This window comes from Triticum aestivum, chromosome 4D (genome assembly GCF_018294505.1).
Source record: "Triticum aestivum cultivar Chinese Spring chromosome 4D, IWGSC CS RefSeq v2.1, whole genome shotgun sequence".
NCBI lineage: Eukaryota > Viridiplantae > Streptophyta > Magnoliopsida > Poales > Poaceae > Triticum > Triticum aestivum.
Genome location: NC_057805.1, coordinates 98750300 through 98772763, shown reverse-complemented (window position 1 = coordinate 98772763; position 22464 = coordinate 98750300). Strand labels below are relative to the sequence as shown.

General features: G+C 45.8%; 1 protein-coding gene across 3 annotated transcripts; it reads right to left on the bottom strand.

Annotated features, from left to right (window-relative positions):
* Window positions 1-14788: 14788 nt before the first annotated feature.
* On the bottom strand, window positions 14789-21700 carry LOC123096476 (uncharacterized). Of its 3 annotated transcripts, none has more exons than XM_044518219.1 (14): window positions 21470-21700; window positions 21219-21383; window positions 20517-20612; window positions 20197-20283; window positions 20044-20112; window positions 19857-19953; window positions 19663-19765; window positions 19116-19323; window positions 18866-18979; window positions 17955-18086; window positions 17116-17196; window positions 16434-16550; window positions 15366-15491; window positions 14789-15288 (listed from the first exon to the last, which is right to left on the bottom strand). In XM_044518219.1, the coding sequence occupies exons 1-13, from the start codon at window positions 21677-21679 to the stop codon at window positions 15402-15404; spliced, it is 1569 nt and encodes a 522-aa protein (XP_044374154.1). In that variant the 5' UTR covers window positions 21680-21700; the 3' UTR covers window positions 14789-15288; window positions 15366-15401. The 3 variants fall into 3 exon arrangements, with proteins under 3 accessions (XP_044374154.1, XP_044374155.1, XP_044374153.1); XM_044518220.1 differs by having other exon boundaries at window positions 15388-15491; XM_044518218.1 differs by having other exon boundaries at window positions 14789-15491.
* Window positions 21701-22464: the final 764 nt, after the last annotated feature.

Sequence of the window (22464 nt, the reverse complement as noted above, 5' to 3'; positions counted from 1 at the left end):
TCGTAGGATGTCTCATCCGGTGTTGCCCTGAGAACGAGATATGTGCAGCTCCTATCGGGATTTGTCGGCACATCGGGCGGCTTTGCTGGTCTTGTTTTACCATTGTCGAAATGTCTTGTAAACCGGGATTCCGAGACTGATCGGGTCTTCCCGGGAGAAGGTTTATCCTCCGTTGACCGTGAGAGCTTATTATGGGCTAAGCTGGGACACCCCTGCAGGTATAAACTTTCGAGAGCCGTGCCCGCGGTTATGTGGCAGATGGGAATTTGTTAATGTCCGGTTGTAGAGAACTTGACACTCGACTTATTTAAAACGCATCAACCGCGTGTGCAGCCGTGATGGTCTCTTTTCGGCGGAGTCCGGGAAGTGAACACGGCTTTTGGGTTATGTTTGACGTAAGTAGGAGTTCAGGATCACTTCTTGATCATTGCTAGTTGACGACCGTTCCGTTGCTCCTCTTCTCGCTCTTATTTGCGTATGTTAGCCACCATATATGCTTAGTCGCTGCTGCAACCTCACCACCTTACCCCTTTCCTACTCATAAGCTTAAATAGTCTTGATCTCGTGGGTGTGAGATTGCTGAGTCCTCGTGACTCACCAGATACTTCCAAACAGTTGCAGGTGCCGAGGATACCAGTGCAAGTGATGCTACCGAACTCAAGTGGGAGTTCGACGAGGACCTTGGTCGTTACTATGTTTCATTTTCTGATGATCAGTAGTGGAGCCCAGTTGGGATGATCAGGGATCTAGCATTTGGGGTTATCTTCTTTTCATTTGGTTTGACCGTAGTCGGTCTATGTGTGTATCTTGAATGATGTATGAATTTATTTATGTATTGTGTGAAGTGGCGATTGTAAGCCAACTCTTTATCTCATTCTTGTTCATTACATGGGATTGTGTGAAGATGACCCTTCTTGCGACAAAACCACGATGCGGTTATGCCTCTAAGTCGTGGCTCGACACGTGGGAGACATAGCCGCATCGTGGGCGTTAAAAGACATAGCAAATTCAGTCCCTTAAACGTCCGCGGACACGGCGGACACTGACTGGGCACGCCTTATTTGTTGGCTTTCACACCCACGTCCCTTATATACAAAACCTCAAAACCATACAACCCATGCAACTGTATGTAAAAGACGACAACGCACGCAGTTCATCAGATCAACATTTTATCGCCAGAAAAAAGGAGCATAGTTCATTGGAGTTCAATGGCGGAAAGTGCAAGTCCATACTACAAAGTACTTAAAACATAACTAAAATTAAACAAAATGGGAAAGGGCGGAGGAAATCACCATTTCCGCACCGACCCCTTCCCCTTACGGTCGTTGATGCGGTTGTGCCGCTCCTCCGTGTAGGCGTCGGCGTGCGGTGGTGCGTTGTTGTCAGAGCTAGAGCTGGAGCCGCCCATCAAGTTGGAGTTTGAGCAACAGCTTCGGCCCGACAGCCTGCGGAGCAGGCGGTTCTACTCCTTCGCATGGCGGTCCGCCTTCACGTTGGCCGCCACCTCCTCGCTTGCCTCGCGCTCGGACAACTCGATGGCGAGAGTGCCTTGGCATTCTTGCGGCGGAGGTGCCGCGCATCCATATCCGCCATCATGAGAGAGCGGCGAAGGGCTGACGCGAGGAGCGCAGCATCGGGATCGATCGGCACACTCACGCGTGCCCGGCGTCCGGTCAGCGCCTCCCCCGCCACCGCCCTCTTCCTTTCCGGTTGTCGCTCGTGGCAAGTTGCTCGTGTGTCAGACTCGGGCGTCCTCGTGTGCGTCGGCACCTGCGCGGGCACGAGGACCCAACGGTGGCCGGGTACCACTTTTGGAATAGAGGGTGGTGGTTACTAGCGTACCTAAAGGACGGGAGAGGAGCGGCCGAAGCTGCGTGCCAGGTAGGACAGGCCGGCAACGTCGTTGGCGCTGCGTCGACGGGCGCTGAGGAAGAAGATTCCCACTGCCGAGGCCGCCTTGCTCGAGCAGCAACCTCCTCAAGGCGATTCGGAGGGCCACCTCCTCCACATCGATGCTCAAGCCATCAGATTCTGCATCAGAGCCACCGCTGCTTCCGTCGCAGGTCATCGAATCAGAAGGGAGGGATTCAAAAGTGGAGTGAAGGAGAGGGGAGTGAAGTGAAGTTTGGATTGACCGATGTCTAGGGTTTTCCGGATGGGGATATTTGTGGGGCACATGGTAGACCAGGCAGGCCAAGCAGACGTGGCGGACGCGCCCGGGCCGCCTCATATTTGGGCTGGATATGAGGGGTGTTGGACGGCCCGGGCGTTTGAGGACCATTTAAGGCGGCAGAAATCACATATTTGACCTGAGGGCGAAATCAAATCACAAACTGACCTGCTCTCGAAAAAATTTCACTCTGTTGACCCTTTAGTGTGGCGCCTGATAGCGAGGCGCCGCGCCCTACTGTGCGGCGCCTCGGCCTTAGGCATCGCACCTCCTGCCAGCATGACAGCCCTGGTCCAGTTGCGGCCCCACAGACAGCTGAGCAGCGCCTAAGGTCTAGGCGCCACACTTGTAATGTGCAGCGCCTAGCCCTTAGGCGCCACACTTGTAATGTGCAGCGCCCGTTTCTTAGGCGCTGCATAGTCTGTGTGCCACTTAGGCTGGCCCCACCCTCTCTCCCCTCCCACCCCCACCCCACACACCCCCACCCCACCCAAACCCTTAGCCTTGCGCCCCTCCTCTCTTCCCCCCTCCCCCCTCTCAAATTCTTCTCAAATCTTGCAAATCCGGAGTATTTGACCGTGGATTTTGAAGCCAACCCCTCCCTTAAGGTAATCTCCTCCGATCCCCTCGTTTTCATCCATAGGAATTGTCACATTTGCTCAAATCTAGCTAGTTTGGGGAAACCCTAGTTTTGGCTTGGATTTGGAAATTTGTGTTGAATCATGTTATGTTTCTTTGCTAATTTGGTATGGTTAGGCTTTCATAGTATGCTAGGGTTAGGGTTATGTGTGTTTGATGTTGGTGTTAGGTTTATGCTATGGTTAGGGTTGTGGTAATTGTTATGTGGGGGTTAGGGTTATTAATTCATATATATGTTAGGGCATATGTATTTTGTGCTAATATTTTTGTTAAGTACTTACTTGATATATGTGTGGTTTTGATTATTGTAGGGATGGGGAGAACATGTGTTTATGTTCATCATGTGGATAAAGAGGCCTTTTTGAAAGGCAATGTTGAGCCGGACCCGGATGAGCTTGACGTGGTGTTTGAGAGTAGTCCTAGCTATGCGGAGCTCTTGGAACAAGTGAGGAAGGATTTGAATTGGATGGACCCAAGTGACGTTGTTGAGTTCGAGGGAAGGCATAATGTTGGCTTTGGAATGCACATCCGTTGGAAGACAATGCGTGTGAACTCCGAGCAACGTTGGGTTGCATACAAGGAGACGGTTGCCGAATCTCTAGACAAGGCTCTTGAGTTATTTGCCTCCAAGAAGGTTGAGCCTACTTTAATTTGGACTTGAACCGGAACCCCTCCCCGTTGGTTGCTAGCACTCCCCCACCCATGAACCAAGACCAAATGAGTGAACCTCATTTCACGCAACAAGATTGGCCAACATTGAGCCCGACTCCAAACAACCAAAATGAAGCTTTTGAAGAGGAGAATGATGAGTACGAGGAGGATGACAACGAAGTTGATCTCCATGACAACAATGTGGGTGATCTCGACCAATATCATGTGCAAGAGACAATGGACCAATCCATCCCTTTTTCCCGTGCATATGCATCGGACTCGGATGACGATGGTCCCGATGAAGAAGTTGATGAGGAGGGGTTCACGCCGAAGGAGGCCCAAGCATTCAAGAAGGTATTCGGGCGGGATCACAAGACACCATTGTTCAAGGACCTTAGTCCCGCGGATGATGCTGTTGTGGATGGTGGCAAATGCATATCTCTTGGAGCTAGGCCAAGTTCTCACCGTGATTTGGAAGACGGCAAGAACGGGATATATCCCGGTTGTGAGTTTCAATCCTTCTTGGAATTGAAGATATGGCTCGACAACTACTCAGTTACACATTATCGTCCACATAAAGTGGCCAACTCGGACGTCAATGTGCGTTACACGGTCAAATGTGAAGTGCCAAGATGTCCATGGATTGTGCGTGCAAGGCCATGGAAAGGAGGTCCCACTTAGCGCATAGTGAGTTGTCTACCAACTCACATGTGCCGGCACAAGAATGCGGATGGCGAGCTTGTGTACAAACAACACGGACAACTCATGTCCGAGTTCATTGCTTACAGGTTATCCAACCAAATATCCACACTTCCAATAATGAGCATCAAGAGTGTCATTGACCTTGTGAAAGCCATCTTTCATTACAAGGTGAAGTACGGCAAGGCATGGAAGGCGAAGCAAGCCGCATTCAAGATGTTGTATGGCAATTGGGAGGAAGCATACAACCGACTCCCTAGGTTGTTGTTAGCTATGGCTGCCACAAACCCAGGCATGGTTCATGTGGTTGAGCCTCATGGGCACCAAACATTGATTCATAACGGGAGGACCGTCCGAGTATTTGGCCGTGCATTTTGGGCCTTTGAGCAATGCGTGAGGGCTTTTGAGCATTGTCGGCCCGTCATCGCCATTGATGGCACATTCTTGACCGGACAATACAAGGGCACTTTATTGGTTGCAATAGCAAGTGATGCCATTAACCGGGTGTTGCCTTTGGCTTTTGCTTTGGTTGAGGTAGAGAACAATGATAACTGGGAGTGGTTCTTGCGTCAATTGAGAACAAGGGTATTACCGGCTGAAAGGGAAATTTGTGTCATATCGGATCGCCATCCAGGAATTCTAAATGCGGTGGTGGTTGACATTCCCGGACATACAAAGTTGCACCATTGATGGTGCATGAGGCACTTTTGTGCAAACTTCTATAGGGCATGTGGTATCAAGGAGTTGGCCGATGATCTTCAAGATTGTTGTCTCGCTTTCACCAACAAGCGGTTTGCCACATTGTTCAATGCATTGCTCAGACACAAGAAACTTGACCCCGGTGGTCTTGAATTTCTCAATAGGAACATTGTCGAAAGGAATATGTGGGCACATGCTTTCGATGAAGATGGCCGGAGGTACGGTCAAATGACAAGCAATATGGCAGAATGCTTCAATAAGGTGCTCAAGGGTGTACGTGCATTACCCGTGATGGCAATAGTTCAATACACATTTCACAAGATGAATGGATACTTTTTAGAGTACTCAATGGAGACGAATAAGCAGATTGCTGGTGAGAACAAGGATAAGCACAAGTACAATTTCCCACCAAAGGTTGAATAATGGTTGGACTTTCAATCACGAAAGGCAGACTCCCAAGAAGTTGTACTATATGACGACAGCGAGTGGAAGTATGAGGTGAAAGAGCCTGGAGAAACCACAAATGATGGCCACCAAGACGGAGGCCGCGCTTTCAAGGTCTCCCTAACACGGTGTGATTGCAGCTGCATGAGGCCATCGTTGCTTCATCTCCCATGCTCGCACTTGTTAAACGCATCCCGTGTTAGGAATGTGCACGTCAATCACCCTCTTACCGTGAGGGAGTCCGAGTTCTCAATCATGATGGTAAAGAATACATGGGCTCCCCGGTTTCAGCCATACTTGGACCAATCACAATGGCCGGAGTATCATGGAGTTCAACTATGGCCGGACCCGAAATTGAAGGTCGTTAGACGGGGAAGACATAAGACAAAGCGACTTAGAGGTGACATGGACGGATGGGGCCGTGGTGGCGGTGGAGAATACGGCACCGGCCAATTCCAAGAGCCTCGTGAGCAATCCCGTTGTGGGGACTGCAGTCATGGGGGACACAACACAAGAACTTGTCCCAAACCAAGAAAAAGATCAAAGAAAAATGATGCAAGCACAAGCCAAGAAAATGATAGCCAACCAAGTCAACCAAGTCAAACAAGTGCCCAAGTGCCAAACCAATCAAATCAAATAAGCCAACGAGGAACTAGGCAACAAAGAGGGAGTCAACTAGGTCTTAGAAGAGGCCGTGGTGGTGGTGGTGGTGGTAGAGGTCGTGGTGGTGGTAGAGGCCGTGGTGATGGTCTTGGCCGTGGTGAAGGCCTAGGCCGTGGTGATGGGCTTGGCCGTGGTGAAGGCCTAGGCCGTGGTGACGGTCTTGGCCGTGGTGGTGGTAGAGGTCGTGGTGAAGGCCTAGGTCGTGGTGACGGTCTTGGCCATGGTGGTGGTAGAGCCCGTGGTGGTGGTCTAGGCCGTGGTGGCGGTAGAGGCCGTGGTGGTGGTCTAGGCCGTGGTGGTGGTAGAGGCCGTGGTGGTGATCTTGGCCTTGGCGGCGGCCGTAGTGAAGGAATGTTCTCTTGCCTCCGTGGACCATTGCCATATGTGACTTACTATGATCTTGTTCTTTTGGCTCAATGCTTGTGTTGTCATTTTGCATTGTCTGACTAACTATTATATGCCATTTTCATAGGTATGAAAACAATGAAGGGGGTGGAGGACACAGAGGGGGAAGGTGAGATCCCTTGGTGATGGGAGGAGGAAGAAGAAGAAGAAGAAGAGAGGAAGAAGAAGAAGGGACAAGGACCGTGACCTTCTTATGAACCAAAATGTGTGCTACTATGTGCCATGAGACCTAAATGACTATGTGTTTTGGCTCAATGTTTGTGTATGACTATGTGATTGGACTACTCTATTGCTATGTGTGTATGACTATGTGATTTGGACTACTCTATGTGCTATGTCTTCTTTCTGTGTTTTGGACTACTACATGTGATTTGGATATGATTATGTGCCATCTATGTGAATCACAAAACATAAAAAGCACTTGGTATTTGAAAACAGCAGATAGTGCAGCGCCTAGAAGCTGGCGCTGCACTGTATATTGCAGCGCCTTACACACGGGCGCTGCACCATGACTTAGCTTTTTTTTGGTGGCAAACCTACTGGAACTGCTCTGTTGCTCTCTGGACTGGCATGTCCAGGTGTGCAGCGCCCAAGGCCTGGGCGCCACACTACATAGCGCAGCGCCTCTCCCATAGGCGCTGCACGGCTGGACATGCCAGTCCAGAGAGCAACAGAACCGTTCCAGTAGCTTTTCCACCCAAAAAATTGCTAAGTCAGAGTGCAGCGCCTAAGGGAGAGGCGCTGCACTATACTGTGCAGCGCCCAACAGCTGGGCGCTGCACAGTATAGTGCGGCGCCTCTCCCTTAGGCGCTGCACTCTGACTTAGCAATTTTTTGGGTGGAAAAGCTACTGGAACGGTTCTGTTGCTCTTTGGACTGGCATGTCTAGCCGTGCAGCGCCTATGGGAGAGGCGATGCACTGTGTAGTGTGGCGCCTAGGCCTTGGGCGCTGCACACCTGGACATGCAACAAAGCACTTCTCCAGCAGTGCAGCGCCCATGGACGAGGCACCACACTTATAATGTGCAGCGCCTAGCCCTTAGGCGCTGCACATCTGGACATCTATTAGGCTGCACCCACCCCCTCCCACCCATCCCCACCCCACACACCCCCACCCCCCACACAAACCTGAAGCTCAGTGCCTCCCCTCTGCCCTCCTCTCTCCCCCTCTCAAATCCTTCTCAGATCTAGAGTATTTGACCGTGGATTTCGAAGCCAACCCCTCCCTTAAGGTAATCTCCTCCGATCCCCTCGTTTTCATCCATAGGAATTGTCACATTTGCTCAAATCTAGCTAGTTTGGGGAAACCCTAGTTTTGGCTTGGATTTGGAAATTTGTGTTGAATCATGTTATGTTTCTTTGCTAATTAGGTATGGTTAGGCTTCATACTATGGTACGGTTAGGGTTATGTGTGTTTGATGTTGGTGTTAGGGTTATGCTATGGTTAGGGTTGTGGTTATTGTTAAGTGGGGGTTAGGGTTAACCAAGAATTCTCGGTTTTGTAGGCATGGCTTCATCCGGTTCCATGACGAGGCCACCGTGTGCTAACCAAGAAGACATGCCGAACAAGTGGGAGGACACATCTTTGGACAAGGTGAAGGAGAAAGATGTCAACATCCCGCCATGTTGGTGTGGAGATGTTTGCAAGGTGAAGGTGTCCACCGACCGAAAGAAATCATGGACGGAAGGGCAGAGATATTTTGTATGCCGAACTATGCTTATGATCGTGCACTTCCAACTAACGCCTATGACCAACCACCGGTAAGCTCGAGAAGTAAAATGCTACTCTCAAATGTGTGTCAACACTAACAAAAATTTTGTATGCAGTCACCGCCTCCTCTATGCAAATACTTCACGTGGATAGATCTTGAAGTGCCAGAAGATGTCCAAAAGGACCAATACCAAGATTTTCTTAGGCGGCAACGACGGTTCGAAGAATCGTTTCGAAGAGGCTTGGAGGAAGAGCGTCGTCAGAAGGTGAGGATGGAGCGGAAGAAACGAGAGGAGGAGAGGGCACGCCAAGCGAAACTTGCTCGTGAGGAGGAGAGGGCAAGAAAGCTTGCAAAGGCTCGCGAGGCGCAAGAGGAGGACTCGGCACGTGACAAGAAGGGGAAATGGCCTCGCCCTACTCAGTAGGGACTTCGCTTCGGTGCACTCGTCGTCAACTATCTTCTAATGAATATGTCGTGAACTTGTGAGGTTATGTGAGATGTTGGTGAACTATCTTCTAGGGCAAGCTGCCATTTTTCATTTGTAATGAATGTGTCGTGAACCATGTCGTAGTAATGTTTGAATTGTCTTAAGTTATGAACTCATCGGCATAAAATTTGTGTTTGTTCAAATTGCTGTGATGCTGCAGTCATTGTAAGTATTATGATGTTCCGGTGAATTGAACGTGCTGTAAACTCTGTTTTTCCAGTAAACAGCAGTGCAGCGCCCAGAACACAGGCGCTGCACTCTACTGTGCATCGCCCAAGGGATAGGCATCACACAGTACAGTGCAGCGCCTACGTCTTGGGCGCTGCACTCTGACTTAGCAATTTTCGTGGATGGTCAGTGTTGCAAGCCTTCTGTGGCTCTCTGGATAGCCATGGCCAGTTGAGCAGCGCCTATGGGACGGGCACTGCACTGTATAGTGCGGCGCCTCAGCGTTGGGCGCTGCACAGTACAGTGCAGCGCCTAACTGTTGGGCACTGCAGTGCTGTTAACTGCTAAACTGCATAAACAGATGCCATTTTGGCCTCATGCAGCACTCACATAACTTGAAAATCACTAAAAGTATTGTAAACTGCACATACTGAACAAAGAGAACTAATAACTTGAACATCACATCATTTAGGACAATTCAACATTACTACAAGTTCGCAAACACAAATACCACACTAGTAAGAGTTCACCAACATATAACATAACCTCACAAGTTCATCAACCTAATGAAACAGCTACAAGAGCACTTCCATAGTAACAAACACAAGCACTAATGCCTTCCGCGCGTGTTCCTGGTGCCACGCCTGCAGGCAATCTTCTTCCTGGGAGGACGAGCCTCCTCTTCCTGCACTTCCTCCTCCGCCTCCGCCTCATCATCCAAGCTAGCCATCCGCGAGGTCCCTACGACCGCCTTTGGGTTGCCTCTGTTGTCAAAGTCGTTGGGCGTGTACCGGCGTCTGGGATGTCCAGGCTTGAACATATATGCGGACCGAACTTGAGCGTCCGCCAAAGTCATGTCATCATCAAGCTCATGGCCCTATCACACAATCAAACAATAAGGTGAAGACCGGCGTCGTAATCAAGTGAGAATCACATCTAAAGGATTAGTCATACCTCTTGGGTGACCGCACCCTCATCATCCAGATAAGTATATGAGGAACTCACATCGTCCCCCTGATGGTGAGATGAGGGGTCTGATGGTGTACCAGACCTAGAGGCAGATGGTTCATCAAATTTGGGATCACGGCAATCGAGAAGATTCGATAACCGCCTTAACTTCTTGGCCGGACGCTGTAACATGAACAAGTGTATAAGATATCAAACTCCGCAACATAGACTGGCTCTCATAGTGAATGCAATATGTACCTTGAGGAATGCTCGTAGTGAACCATCATCATTGCCTTTTCCAACCGGTGTCTTCTCCAGAATAGACTGGCTCTCATCAGCTGCTTTCTTGATCTCGGTGCGCTGCGGATGAGAAAGAATGAACACGTTAGCCATTCAAACATGTGTAATACGGCCAACGGGAAAGTAAAGAAGGGAACACTTTGTTGGGGAACGTAGTAATTTCAAAAAAAAATCCTACGCACACGCAAGATCATGGTGATGCATAGCAACGAGAGGGGAGAGTGTGTCCACGTACCCTCGTAGACCGAAAGCGGAAGCGTTAGCACAATGCGGTTGATGTAGTCGTACGTCTTCACGATCCGACCGATCAAGTACCGAACGTACGGCACCTCCGAGTTCAGCACACGTTCAACTCGATGACGTCCCTCAAACTCCGATCCAGCCGAGCTTTGAGGGAGAGTTCCGTCAGCACGACGGCGTGGTGACGATGATGATGTTCTACCGACGCAGGGCTTCGCCTAAGCACCGCTACGATATTATCGAGGTGGATTATGGTGGAGGGGGGCACCGCACACGGCTAAGAGATCCAAGGGATCAATTGTTGTGTCTCCAAGGGGTGCCTCCCTCCCCGTATATAAAGGAGTGGAGGAGGGGGAGGGGGCCGGCCACCCTAGGCGCGCCCCATGAGGAGTCCTACTCCCACCGGGAGTAGGACTCCCCCCTTCCATGTGGGAGTAGGAGAGGAGAGGGAAGGAGAGAGGGGGGAAAGGAAAGGGGGGCGCCCCCCCCTCCTTGTCCAATTCGGACTGGGGGGAGGGGGCGCACGGCTGCCCCTTGGCCGCCCCTCCTCTTCTCCACTAGGGCCCAATAGGCCCATTAGACTCTCGGGGGGGGGGGGGCGTTCCGGTAACCCCCCGGTACTCCGGTATATGCCCGATACTCCCCGAAACCATTCCGGTGTCCGAACATAGTCGTCCAATATATCAATCTTTATGTCTCGACCATTTCGAGACTCCTCGTCATGTCCGTGATCACATCCGGGACTCCGAACTACCTTCGGTACATCAAAACACATAAACTCATAATATAACCGTCATCGAACTTTAAGCATGCGAACCCTACGGGTTCGAGAACTATGTAGACATGACCGAGACACGTCTCCGGTCAATAACCAATAGCGGAACCTAGATGCTCGTATTGGCTCCCACATATTCTACGAAGATCTTTATCGGTCACACCGCATAACAACATACGTTGTTCCCTTTGTCATCGGTATGTTACTTGCCTGAGATTCGATCGTCGGTATCTCAATACCTAGTTCAATCTCGTTACCGGCAAGTCTCTTTACTCATTCCGTAATACATCATCCCGCAACTAACTCATTAGTTGCAATGCTTGCAAGGCTTAACTGATGTGCATCACTGAGTGGGCCCAGAGATACCTCTCCGACAATCGGAGTGACAAATCCTAATCTCGAAATACGCCAACCCAACAAGTACCTTCGGAGACACCTGTAGAGCACCTTTATAATCACCCAGTTACGTTGTGACGTTTGGTGGCACACAAAGTGTTCCTCCGGTAAACGGGAGTTGCATAATCTCATAGTCATAGGAACATGTATAAGTCATGAAGAAAGCAATAGCAGAATACTAAACGATCAAGTGCTAAGCTAACGGAATGGGTCAAGTCAATCACATCATTCTCCTAATGATGTGATCCCGTTAATCAAATGACAACTCATGTCAATGGCTAGGAAACATAACCATCTTTGATCAACGAGCTAGTCAAGTAGAGGCATACTAGTGACACTATGTTTGTCTATGTATTCACACATGTATTATGTTTTCGGTTAATACAATTATAGCATGAATAATAAACATTTATCATGATATAAGGAAATAAATAATAACTTTATTATTGCCTCTAGGGTATATTTCCTTCACACTTTACCACATAGTTAATCACCGGAACAGCAGGGACTCCTTGCCCTGCCCTGACATCTCTGTTGTACTTCCCCTTTGATAGCTCCTCAAAGTTTACGGGTTCTTCAAGAATATCCTCATTATATGCCTGCGGGCATATCTCAACTCGAGTATTTTCAAGAAGCCATCGTATGTAGTTATCAAAAGCAAGTGAGTTATGCTCACGAAGCTGGGCGCGTGCACTGCTACGAGCTTGCTCCACACAAAGATGGAAGCGGGTAACATACGAAGCATGATGCTTGTCCCGGTCCTTTATCTTCCGTTGCCTTTTCCTGTCCAACCTGCATGGTACAAAACCAAACATTAGCAAAATCAAGAAGGAGTGACGATGCTTAGTCAATACGATTCATGCTCTCTTACCTATGAAGTGCTTTGTCCGTATCCACCCATTCCGGCGGGTGAGCCTGGAACAGACCAAACTGACGAAACACGCGATGTGGCAAATGAAACTCAACCGCCCAGTTGCATATCAGTGGGCACCGCATAAGCTAGAGATCCCTATCCCGCAAGCACATCGGGTTGATGGAAAACTCCTCGGTGTACCCAAGTCTGTCATCGGCGCCATATGGCTGCCATACCACCTATGAAATAGGGCAACAATGCAAAATTAGTGACTTTTTTTCAGGCAAGCATGAGAAATGACTGAAGTAATGACCTCGTTACCTGCTCAGGCGTAATCGTGTCCAACTCGGCAATGTACTTTTGGTACATGAGATTGACATCGTTCGTCATCTCGGAAACCACATCCCACTTGTAAGCCCAAGTGGGGCGCTGTAATTCGTCATCTTCATCTTCATACCAAGGATTAAACCTGACGCTCTTCGGGCGTCCAACAGGCAGACGCTCCCAGCTTCATACAGAAAGTAGAAGCATATTACCACCAATGCCTGCACTATTTGTGATCCTGCAACACGCATCGTCCAGCTGCATATGAAAGAAAAACAATGTTAAGTTGACAGCAAGGTTGCATTGGTAATGAAGAAATGAGTTGATAACAAAACAAACCAACTACTTGTCGGTACAAGTACGCAAGAGTCGCTGAACCCCAGCTCCATTTGCTATCGAAGACAGTCAACGCCTTCAGCCACATCCATGGAGCGTTCTTGCCCGTGGAGTCAGGAAACAAAGTCCTCGAGACAACGTACCACATATAGACACGAGCATGTGTCTGGATCACATCATCAGTGGCATCCGCGGGGCACGTCGCAAAGTTATTTTGAATCCACGTGAAAGCAGCTCCGGTTGCTTTACTTTCCCTCTTCTTCTTCTCTTCTCCCTCCTCTACCTCAGCCTCAGCCTCGGTAGGAGCCATACCGATAAGAGCAATCATCTGCTCGCGCCACCCATCAGAATCGGTGCTCATACAGAGAGGCCTCCCGTCGATAGCAAGACCGGTGATCAACGAGACATCCTCAAGCGTCACGGTCATCTCCCCAGTCCGAAGATGGAAACTGTGCATCTCCGGACTCCACCGATCAGCAAGAGCGGACACCAGTGGAGCGTTCAAATTCGGCGTGGACCAGCTGACCAACTGAATCCACGGGAGTAGTCCTGCCTGCTTGATGTACGGTGTGTACCGCTCATCGTAAGGCATGGCAGGACCAGAGACCCCGTGATACCGAATCTTCAGAGGTTCAAGCTTCTGCAAAAAAACAAGTAATGACCAATCTTAGGGCATGTAAATTTCAACTAAAGGCAAATTTGCAAAATATTTAGATTACTCGTTATTACCATCTCCTTCTCGCGCATCATGTAGGCCCGGTGTTTCGTGTCGTAGACATCATCGAGAAGCCAAACCATCCTTACAAATTTCAAATAATAAACATATATGAGTTCATCTTAAATATCGGTATACACGCAACATTTCATATGTGTTCATCTAAACATCTCATATGTATTCATCTACAAGAATCTCAACATCTCCTTCTCACACAATGAATAAATGATTGTAAATTCTCATATATATCTCGTATGTCATATGTGTTCAAGTAAATCAACATCTCATATTTCAAATAAACTCAACATCTAATATGTATATAAAAAAACTCAACATCTCAGATATAGCTACAAAACTCAACATCTCATAATTATCTACAAAACTAGGCATCTCATATATATCTAAAAAAATAAACAATCTAGGTTTCACTAACAAGAATCATATAGTACCGGGTATGACTACACATCCTCCATCACAACACCCAATCTTGGACAATAAAGATCCAAACCAAGCAAATCAAAGGTTCCACCTAATCTTGGGCAAATCCCTAAAATTGCAACGAATTTACGGAGGAAAAGAAAGGGAACGGAGGAGTTTACCTAGTAGGAGGGATTGGAGATCGAATCCATGCCTCAAATCTTCAGATCTGAGAGGGGTGTGGGGGGGATCCGAAGGGGGCGCCGCCGCCGCTCTCTGTACAGAGAGCAACTTCCTGAAGAGGGGGAAGAACTGCCTGGGAGGGGCTGGCCCGATGCGGCTTAAGTCAACGTGCAGCGCCCAAGCGATAGGCGCTGCACTTTCCACAGTGTGGCGCCCAAGCCTTAGGCGCTGCACTGCTGTCTGTGGGGCCGCAACTGGACCAGGGCTGCCACGCTGGCTGGATGTGCGACGCCTAAGGGAAGGGCGCTGCAGCGTTGGCTGCGGCGCCTCGCTGTCGGGCGCCACACGAAAGGGTCACCATTGTGAAAAAATTTCGTGAGTAGGTCAATTTATGATTTGATTTCGCCCTCAGGTCAAATATGTGATTTCTGCCATTTAAGGCGCCCATCTGGATCGGTTTTTCACAACCGGTCAGTGACCTGGCCACCCGCCCAGGCGTTTGGGATGCCTGGCTGTAGATGCTCTTCGGACTTGCAAATTTCACAAAAGTTTCACAGGGAAGCCAGTTCAAATCACACACATATACAGAAGTATTTCACCGTCGCATCAGTAGTCCAGGTTCATCAGATGGTTGTCGGTATTACACATCTCTGCAAATGATATGCAGTCTGGGAGTGGTATTGGACAGTACATTATTTTATGCAGCGCAGCAGAACAATGCCCAACCTATCCAGCCCTACTTTTCCCCATAAACAATGAATTAACATGCTTAAAGTTTGCATGACACAATTTTCCACCATGAAAGGATGGACTAAAAGCAGATACAAAATTCGTGTATTCTTATACTCTAAGCTGCTAGCCTGCCAGTACTATTTATGTCTTCCTCTATGTTCACCCTTCAGGTAGTTACTTTACTTCCAGTGTTATATTCGAATTTCCGTGTTGTCAATTTGTAGCCCCTTTGAAATGTGCAGACAAATTCAATGCTGGTGGCAAAAACCTCGTCTTCGTGACATACCGTACTTCTGGATTCTCGAACCACTTCCGTGTATTGAGTCGATATCCTAGAAAAGTAAAGGCCATGCACAAACAGCCTTACTCAGCCACATGTCTTGATAGATGTCAAGAAGCACCACGATACCTATTATTTAGGTTCCAGATACATGTTTGGGAGGAACTAGGACGGGTCAGAGGCTGCCTGAAGCTTGGCAAGATTTGTCTGGAGCCGTCCCAAATGAAATGCAATGAGAAGCCAGACAAAGCAGAGCTGGTAACAAAAGGAATAAGCACAAGTCATTAGACCAATCTCCCAGGACCCCCAAAAAATGCAAAAAAAAATGCTGCACAGTTAATACCAAGATATTTATCTGGAAATTTGTAGGGACCGCATGGAACTTAATCGCTGAGAGTTCACTGAAACACAGTCGATTCCAAAAAGGTGTGTAATTACGCAACAAAAAAAACAAAAGGTGTAACTTAACTACTCCCTCCGATCCAAATTAATCGACGCAGCTCTAGTACAACTTTGTACTAGAGTTGCGTCAATTAATATGGATCGGAGGGAGTACAAAAGAGTGCAACTGGTATGGTGGCAGTAGTCAAGTAAGGTGTGCAGCGAGAGGTCATAGGCTCAAATCCCACCCAGCTCATTGACTATTCCTAAAAGCACATCTCCCACACGTATCTCCGCGCAGATCCAGCAACCACAAAATTGACTGAGTTATCAAAAAATCAGGCGATTGTGTTTAGCAAACCCATAAATTGTACTAGCTGTGAAATAAGAAGGGTCAGCAGTAGTTGGCAAGGTTAACCAGGTTTTAACATACAAGTAGAGATAGGTAAAATGTTTGAAGCAAGATATTTTAAATTTCAGCATGGATTATTTATTCAGTTGTGTTCAGCAGTTCAGCTAGCAAAGAACTCGCCAGACTTTGAACGCTTTGGTGGGAGTATACACACTTTTGAGCAGCCAAATATCCAGACATGGACATTTTACCATTCAAAGCATCTTCACACGAGAAAAGTGTATCTTAATTAGTTTCTAGCAAAGTATTAGTGCAACATCTGCATCAAGAATTACCTACTGAGGCACGATCAAACAGACTACAATGCCAAGGAGCTATCTTTGAGAGATTAAAAAACACATTAAACATACAATATGATATGGTAAACGGAAATGAGCAAGTAAATGATCAGACATGATTCATACCGGCAATGCATAGAGGTTGACAATGGATATTTTCTTCTCAAAGCTGCTGAAAAGTAATGTGTAAATTCCAGCAGCTGTCGCATCACCAAGCCTTTGAACAATAACATCTATACAGACCTACAAGAAAACGTTTATTTAGCCAAATTAATAAGACAAAATCAACACGGAAAATGGGCAGCAAAACAAGATAAAATCCACATGATTTGCCAATATCAGGCAAGATGCTTTAAAAAAATATTACACTTGCAATAAGGTGAGTACTCAACAGTAACAAAAGCACTCCTCGGTAGCAAATACTGTCTCCAAATTAGACTTTTTAGGTTATTGATGTACTCCTACTTCTATTTGCAGAGAGAAGTAGTTCCCCTGATGCACCGCAATTAATTAGAAGGAAAAAATGTTGAATGCTTAAATTGTTCACTTGACGCCAAGTATCATGTTTCTAAAAAAGATAATCTGATCCCTACTATGGTGATCCAAGTTACTAAAATCATTCTGGGCCCAGGTGGACAGCTAGTGGACCTACCTCCAAATAAAATCAGGTGGAAACCGGTCAAAATGAGAGCGAAGGGTTATATCCCATGTATATGCTATTATCATTTGATCATCTATGGAGACCAAGTCATGCCTCATCATGTTTCCTAGTAGTTAGCATGCTCAAATTACATAACTCATTTTTTACCTTGGCTTTGTACTTCTCATCCTGTGAGACAACAGTAAATAATAACTCCCTTCCCGGTCTAGTCAAAACATAGGTAGTTACCTGCAACGAAGTTAAAAGATTGAGAAACAACAAATTAGAAGAATTATGTATTTATCTCAGAGTACACATGAAGATAGAAATAATAACATGTACTCCCTCCGTTTCAAAATACTTGTCGTGGTTTTAATTCAAATTTGAACTAAAACCAATACTTGTCGTGGTTTTAGTTCAAATTTGAACTAAAACCATGACAAGTGTTTTGGAAAGGAGGGAGTAGTAAATACAACAATTAGTAGGTACTCACAAACATCACCTAGTACCAAAACAACATTCAGTATGCCCTAAATCAGTATTTCTTTTGCCTAAATCAGTGTTGGTAGATGAAGAAAGTCGGTTGTGGCTATAACCCTTTTACCAAACAAGAATTTTGCAAACCACTGGCAGTATAATGATTTTTGATATATTAATTACATACAGAGCCAGCGCCTTGATTAATTTTGAGTATAACAGATGTTATCATGCATTGGTTCCAGATGCAACTAGATGAAGCTGCACTAATATTCGAACTGAAGCGAAAATGAATCCTGCCATTGATAATTTCTCAGCTTATTAACAATAGGAAAAATATACTAAAACACATAAGCTCTTTCATACGAAATCATTTGAGGGTACTAAACCAAAACTAACGCAAATTCAATGGTAATGGCTACTCAGCTTTTGCATATGGATTACCTTTACATGCATCTTTTTTATATCAACATCTAATGGTAGAAAACTGGTATCGAGAGTTCAGTAAGAGTGCCCTGGTCTATCGATACCTTTCGAATTGTTTCAGTGACAGCAACAGCAACCCAAGTTGGCCATACAGCAAGGGCAATCAAATTTGAGGCAGCAATAAATGGAGATGCGCAAATAGCAACTGTTACACCAGCTACTGTAAGGATATGACCCTGAAATAAATACTTGTTCAAATCATATACCCAGAAATTGATAGAGCGACAAGAATGTTATAATTACCATAATGCCATGTTTACCTATGATCTAAACAGGTCATACGAATGAAAAGAAAACACTAATCTACGTTGGTCATTGCAGAGTCTTCTAACTACCATTTGGCTAAGGCATATCTTGATTTGTCGATTTATATTGTTTTATTCACCACCAAATATCATTGTGGAATTGTTAGACAGCTAGAGTCACAGCATGCATCAGTTGGACTACACTGCATGAAGTTTGTCCCTTGACACAGATAATAGAAATGCAGAACTCATGGGTGTCTAATTGGAATTATCTCAGTGTGCACGGGAATTAGTTTCGAAGGGGAAGCGTATTGAGATTCCATCGCATGATGGAAGGTTATTTTCTTGAAAGTAATAACCGGGTGTCCCACAAAAGAATATTCAGCAAACACTATACACAGAAAAAATAGCAAAAACGGGAGGTGCACATTTATAAATTTTATTCAGTAATGCTATACTGCAATTACATTGTTGACGTGCTGATCTAGAAGTGGAAGTTATGATGGAATTACTATTGCAATTATGATTTGCATTAAGGAAACAAACAGCATAGATATTAAGAGAGGGTGATATAAGTTTGATTATATTTATATCTTTTAATAAGGTAATTCTTTGGTGATAACTTATCTGCCTGATATTCACTTATTCACACTGGAAAGGGGGTAATGAAGTAGAATAAAACGAGGATAATATCGAGATGGAAAAAATACCGTCAAAGTGAGCTGTCCGGCAAGAATAAAAACTGCTATAAAGCTGTTTATCAGTGCAAATGTTCTCCTTCTGGCAGTTGGGCTTGATATTGTAGTAGCAACTATAGTTACTTTCTGGAAATCAAGGAGAAAAGGTTGGGTGAGAAAATGGAGGATCCTTTGTGTTCTACAATTTATTTAAGGAAGCAACATGCTCCCAGGATTGCACAACTTATCATCCATGTCATACACGAAAGGAGAACAATCATACCTGGAAGTAAAAGAAGGATGAGACAACTGCACTCAGCCATAGAAGCAGAGATATGTATATCAGGTAAGGCGAGCGCATGATCAGCCAGAAACCTTCAAACATCACAAAAATCCCAGGCTTTGTCTTTTGAGATTGGGAAGGTGTTCTAGGTGAAGGGACCAGCGAAGACATTTCATCACCAAGCTCGGTATTTTGACTTGGTTCTGCTCTGCAGTTTGTAATAAATTGGAATGTCTTAAATGCTCGCTTGTGAACAAAAGGAAGCACCAACAAGTCGAATAAAATCATCAGTAACACCTAAAAAATAATGTAAAAGCCCACCATTTTAACTCCTATTTTTTATCATAAATTTTTGAAACTAATAAAATCATTCCAAGTTAGTCATAAAGTGGACTATTCAGATTTCAGAGATTGTATTTGTGGCTCAAAGTTCGCTAAAGTTAATCAAGAAAGAAATTTTGCACATAAAACATGCTGGTTACTCATGTCAAAATTAACAGGAAAATAAGTCAAGAACTTGTAACTCATGCCCAGAAGGATTACATACCCTGTTGATAGCAATTCTGTTGAACCATGATTAGCATCAATGCAAATTCCTTTAGATGACAGTGCAGCAAGTTCCATCAAGAGGGAGGAAAATAGGAGCAGAACTGAGGAAATTTTAGTAAATATGACATTGCATCCATGAAAAATCAGACAGGAGCTCATTATGTTATTCAGAGGAACGTCCTAGATACGTACAGGGTCCCATCCATGCCATGCTTGCAGCAAACAAAGAACCAAAAAGTTGCCCTAGCGTAGCACCAGCCCCAATAAAACCAAACAATCTTGAACCTGACTGAATCAAAAGAGAAATAAGGATTTGAAAAGAACATGCGAAATGTCTAAGGGGTAACCGATATTTTCTGGTGCGGTTGTCAAATGATACCTCACTGTCCATGACATCAATTACCCTTGCCCAAGTGGATGATATTGTAATGAGATTAAGCAAAGCAACCTTCAGATGGAGAGAGTAATTCAAATGGACGATAGCTTAAATCTCAAAAACATGAACAGGATCATGCAATAGGAAATGGCTTACCCAAAGAAAGAAGCTTATTCTCACAACTATGTATAACCAGCTGTGGTTTCCCCACCCAGCAGGTTTATTTGAACTATCTTCACTTGACTTGATCATAATATCGACAAAAATAAACAAAAAATAAGTTTGGCCCTGCCTTCTTCGATTAGGAAATTTAGAAAGCGAGCAAAGTGGCTGGAGTGCAAGATGGCTGATGGATTCAAAAACAATTTTTTTTTTCCGGTGTAATATCAACATGTGATATTAGCGAACTCCAGGGAAAACTAATCATGCATACAAAAAAAGAGAAAATAATCCACCATGTTATCAGTGTGTGTTACCTGGGCGGTAGATGGGGAGCCCGGCTTCGAGGCAAACCAAAGCACAAAAAATACAAGAAGGGATATGCTGAAGAACCTGTGTATCAAAACCAAAGCCTGAAATTGCAGGTACAGGTAATAGGAATTAGCTTGTCTCAGTGAAGAAGAAATAATTGCTAGTCCCTCCGTTCCAAAATAAGTCTTATTTGAACTAAAACCATGACACTTATTTTGGAAAGGAGGGAGTACTGGAAAATTTCTACTTCATAAAATCATCGCCAATTACCTGAATAAAAACAGGGGCTCGACAAAGGAAAATAACATAAGCTTATATTTAAAAATGACTTGCAGCCCTAGACATAAACCACATGAAATGGCAGACCATTGCAAAAACATACACTTTGTTCTGCTAAATACTACTCCCTCCGTTCCGATTTACTCGTCGTGGTTTTAGTTCAAATTTGAACTAAAACAACGACGAGTAAATCAGAACGGAGGGAGTAGTAAATAGTAAATAGGTTCTGGCGAATGTGTGTGTGCTTTAAACTAGGTCCAACAAGGCGTTTGGTTTGCAAATCTTGTCTTGGGTGTGATGGTTAGGGAAGTACAGTCCTTTGTTCTGTTGGATCCTTGCATTATTTGCATTGCTTTTGTCTGCTGTGGTTGAATTTTTTCCGTTAAACACGAGCAAACTGCAACGACCCAAGTGAGGAAGGCACGGACCCTGGACTTGGGGACGGACGGGAGCGAGAAGGCGAGGGATGCGACGGGGGCGGCGAGGACGGTGAGCACGAGCGAGCCGGCGAAGAGGCCCGGGAGGGCGCCGAGGCCCAGAGAGATGGCCCCCTCGTCCCGCAGCGGCAGCACCACGAAGTAGGCGCTCAGGATCTGCGTCACCCATGGAGTGAGGATTTTCCGTTCTCCGCTGGTGGCTGAATTTGGAAGGTACAGATTCGACGAGAGAGATGGCTTACGAAAAAGAAGGTTGAGGCGGCGCTCGTCAGCGGGGGCATCTCGTGGGGGCGGACGTCCACCAGGGCCGCCACCGCCGCCTCGGCGCGCGCGCGGAGCCGGTGGGTCTGAGCTGTCCCCGTCGTCTCCGCCATTCTCCCCTCCGGCCGGTGACCGGGCGGGTTGGAGTTGACTCGCCTCTGCCTCCCTTCCCTCCTTGTCAGCCCCATCATCTCTTCACTCGCGTTGTAATGTTGCTCGTGCTCGTGATATTATAATATTTGATTGATAATCTCTCTCTTCATTTTTATAAGACGTTTTGTAGTAGTATTTGATCGGCACTTCCAATGTATTGTCTCTTAACACTAGTAAATGCACATGTGCAATACACGTTAATATTTAGGCAATATATTAATTGCACATGGATATTAGGTATATGCTATTGTTTGTGTGTTAATTCTGTAATTTGTACAATATTTGGTATGATATTAATTGCGCGTTAAACATGTTGAAGGTTCGCCATTGAAGCAGTCTAGATCGTTTGATTGACTTAGTTTGATGGCCGAGATCAATTGGATCTGCCCCTTTAGGTCTTTTTATATTGGTATAGATGTCATCCTTATTAAATTAGCAAAGATTTTAGTTTGAAATCCTTTCATTAATTAGCCATCCCTGCAGTTTTCTATGCTCTAATTTCTCAGGCCTGATTTTAGGCAGAAAAAGAAAAGGGCAAGGCTCGCAAAGAACAAAGTCTTAACACATTATCCTAGATATATAAAAATAAATAAAATACAATCATCCCAATGCATTGTATTTTAGGTGTTGTATCTCAGTGATATTGTATTTAATCGGTTTATTAAGGATTTATTTTGGAATTTTAACACTGTTTCCTAGCTGCAAAGAGAAGAAAAGAAGTGGAAAATAAGAAGATGAGGCACAAAAAATCAAACATTAATTGTACTGCACATAAAACTGAGTTAAGAGTCATATCTTAGGTAAGATACAACTCCACTCCCTC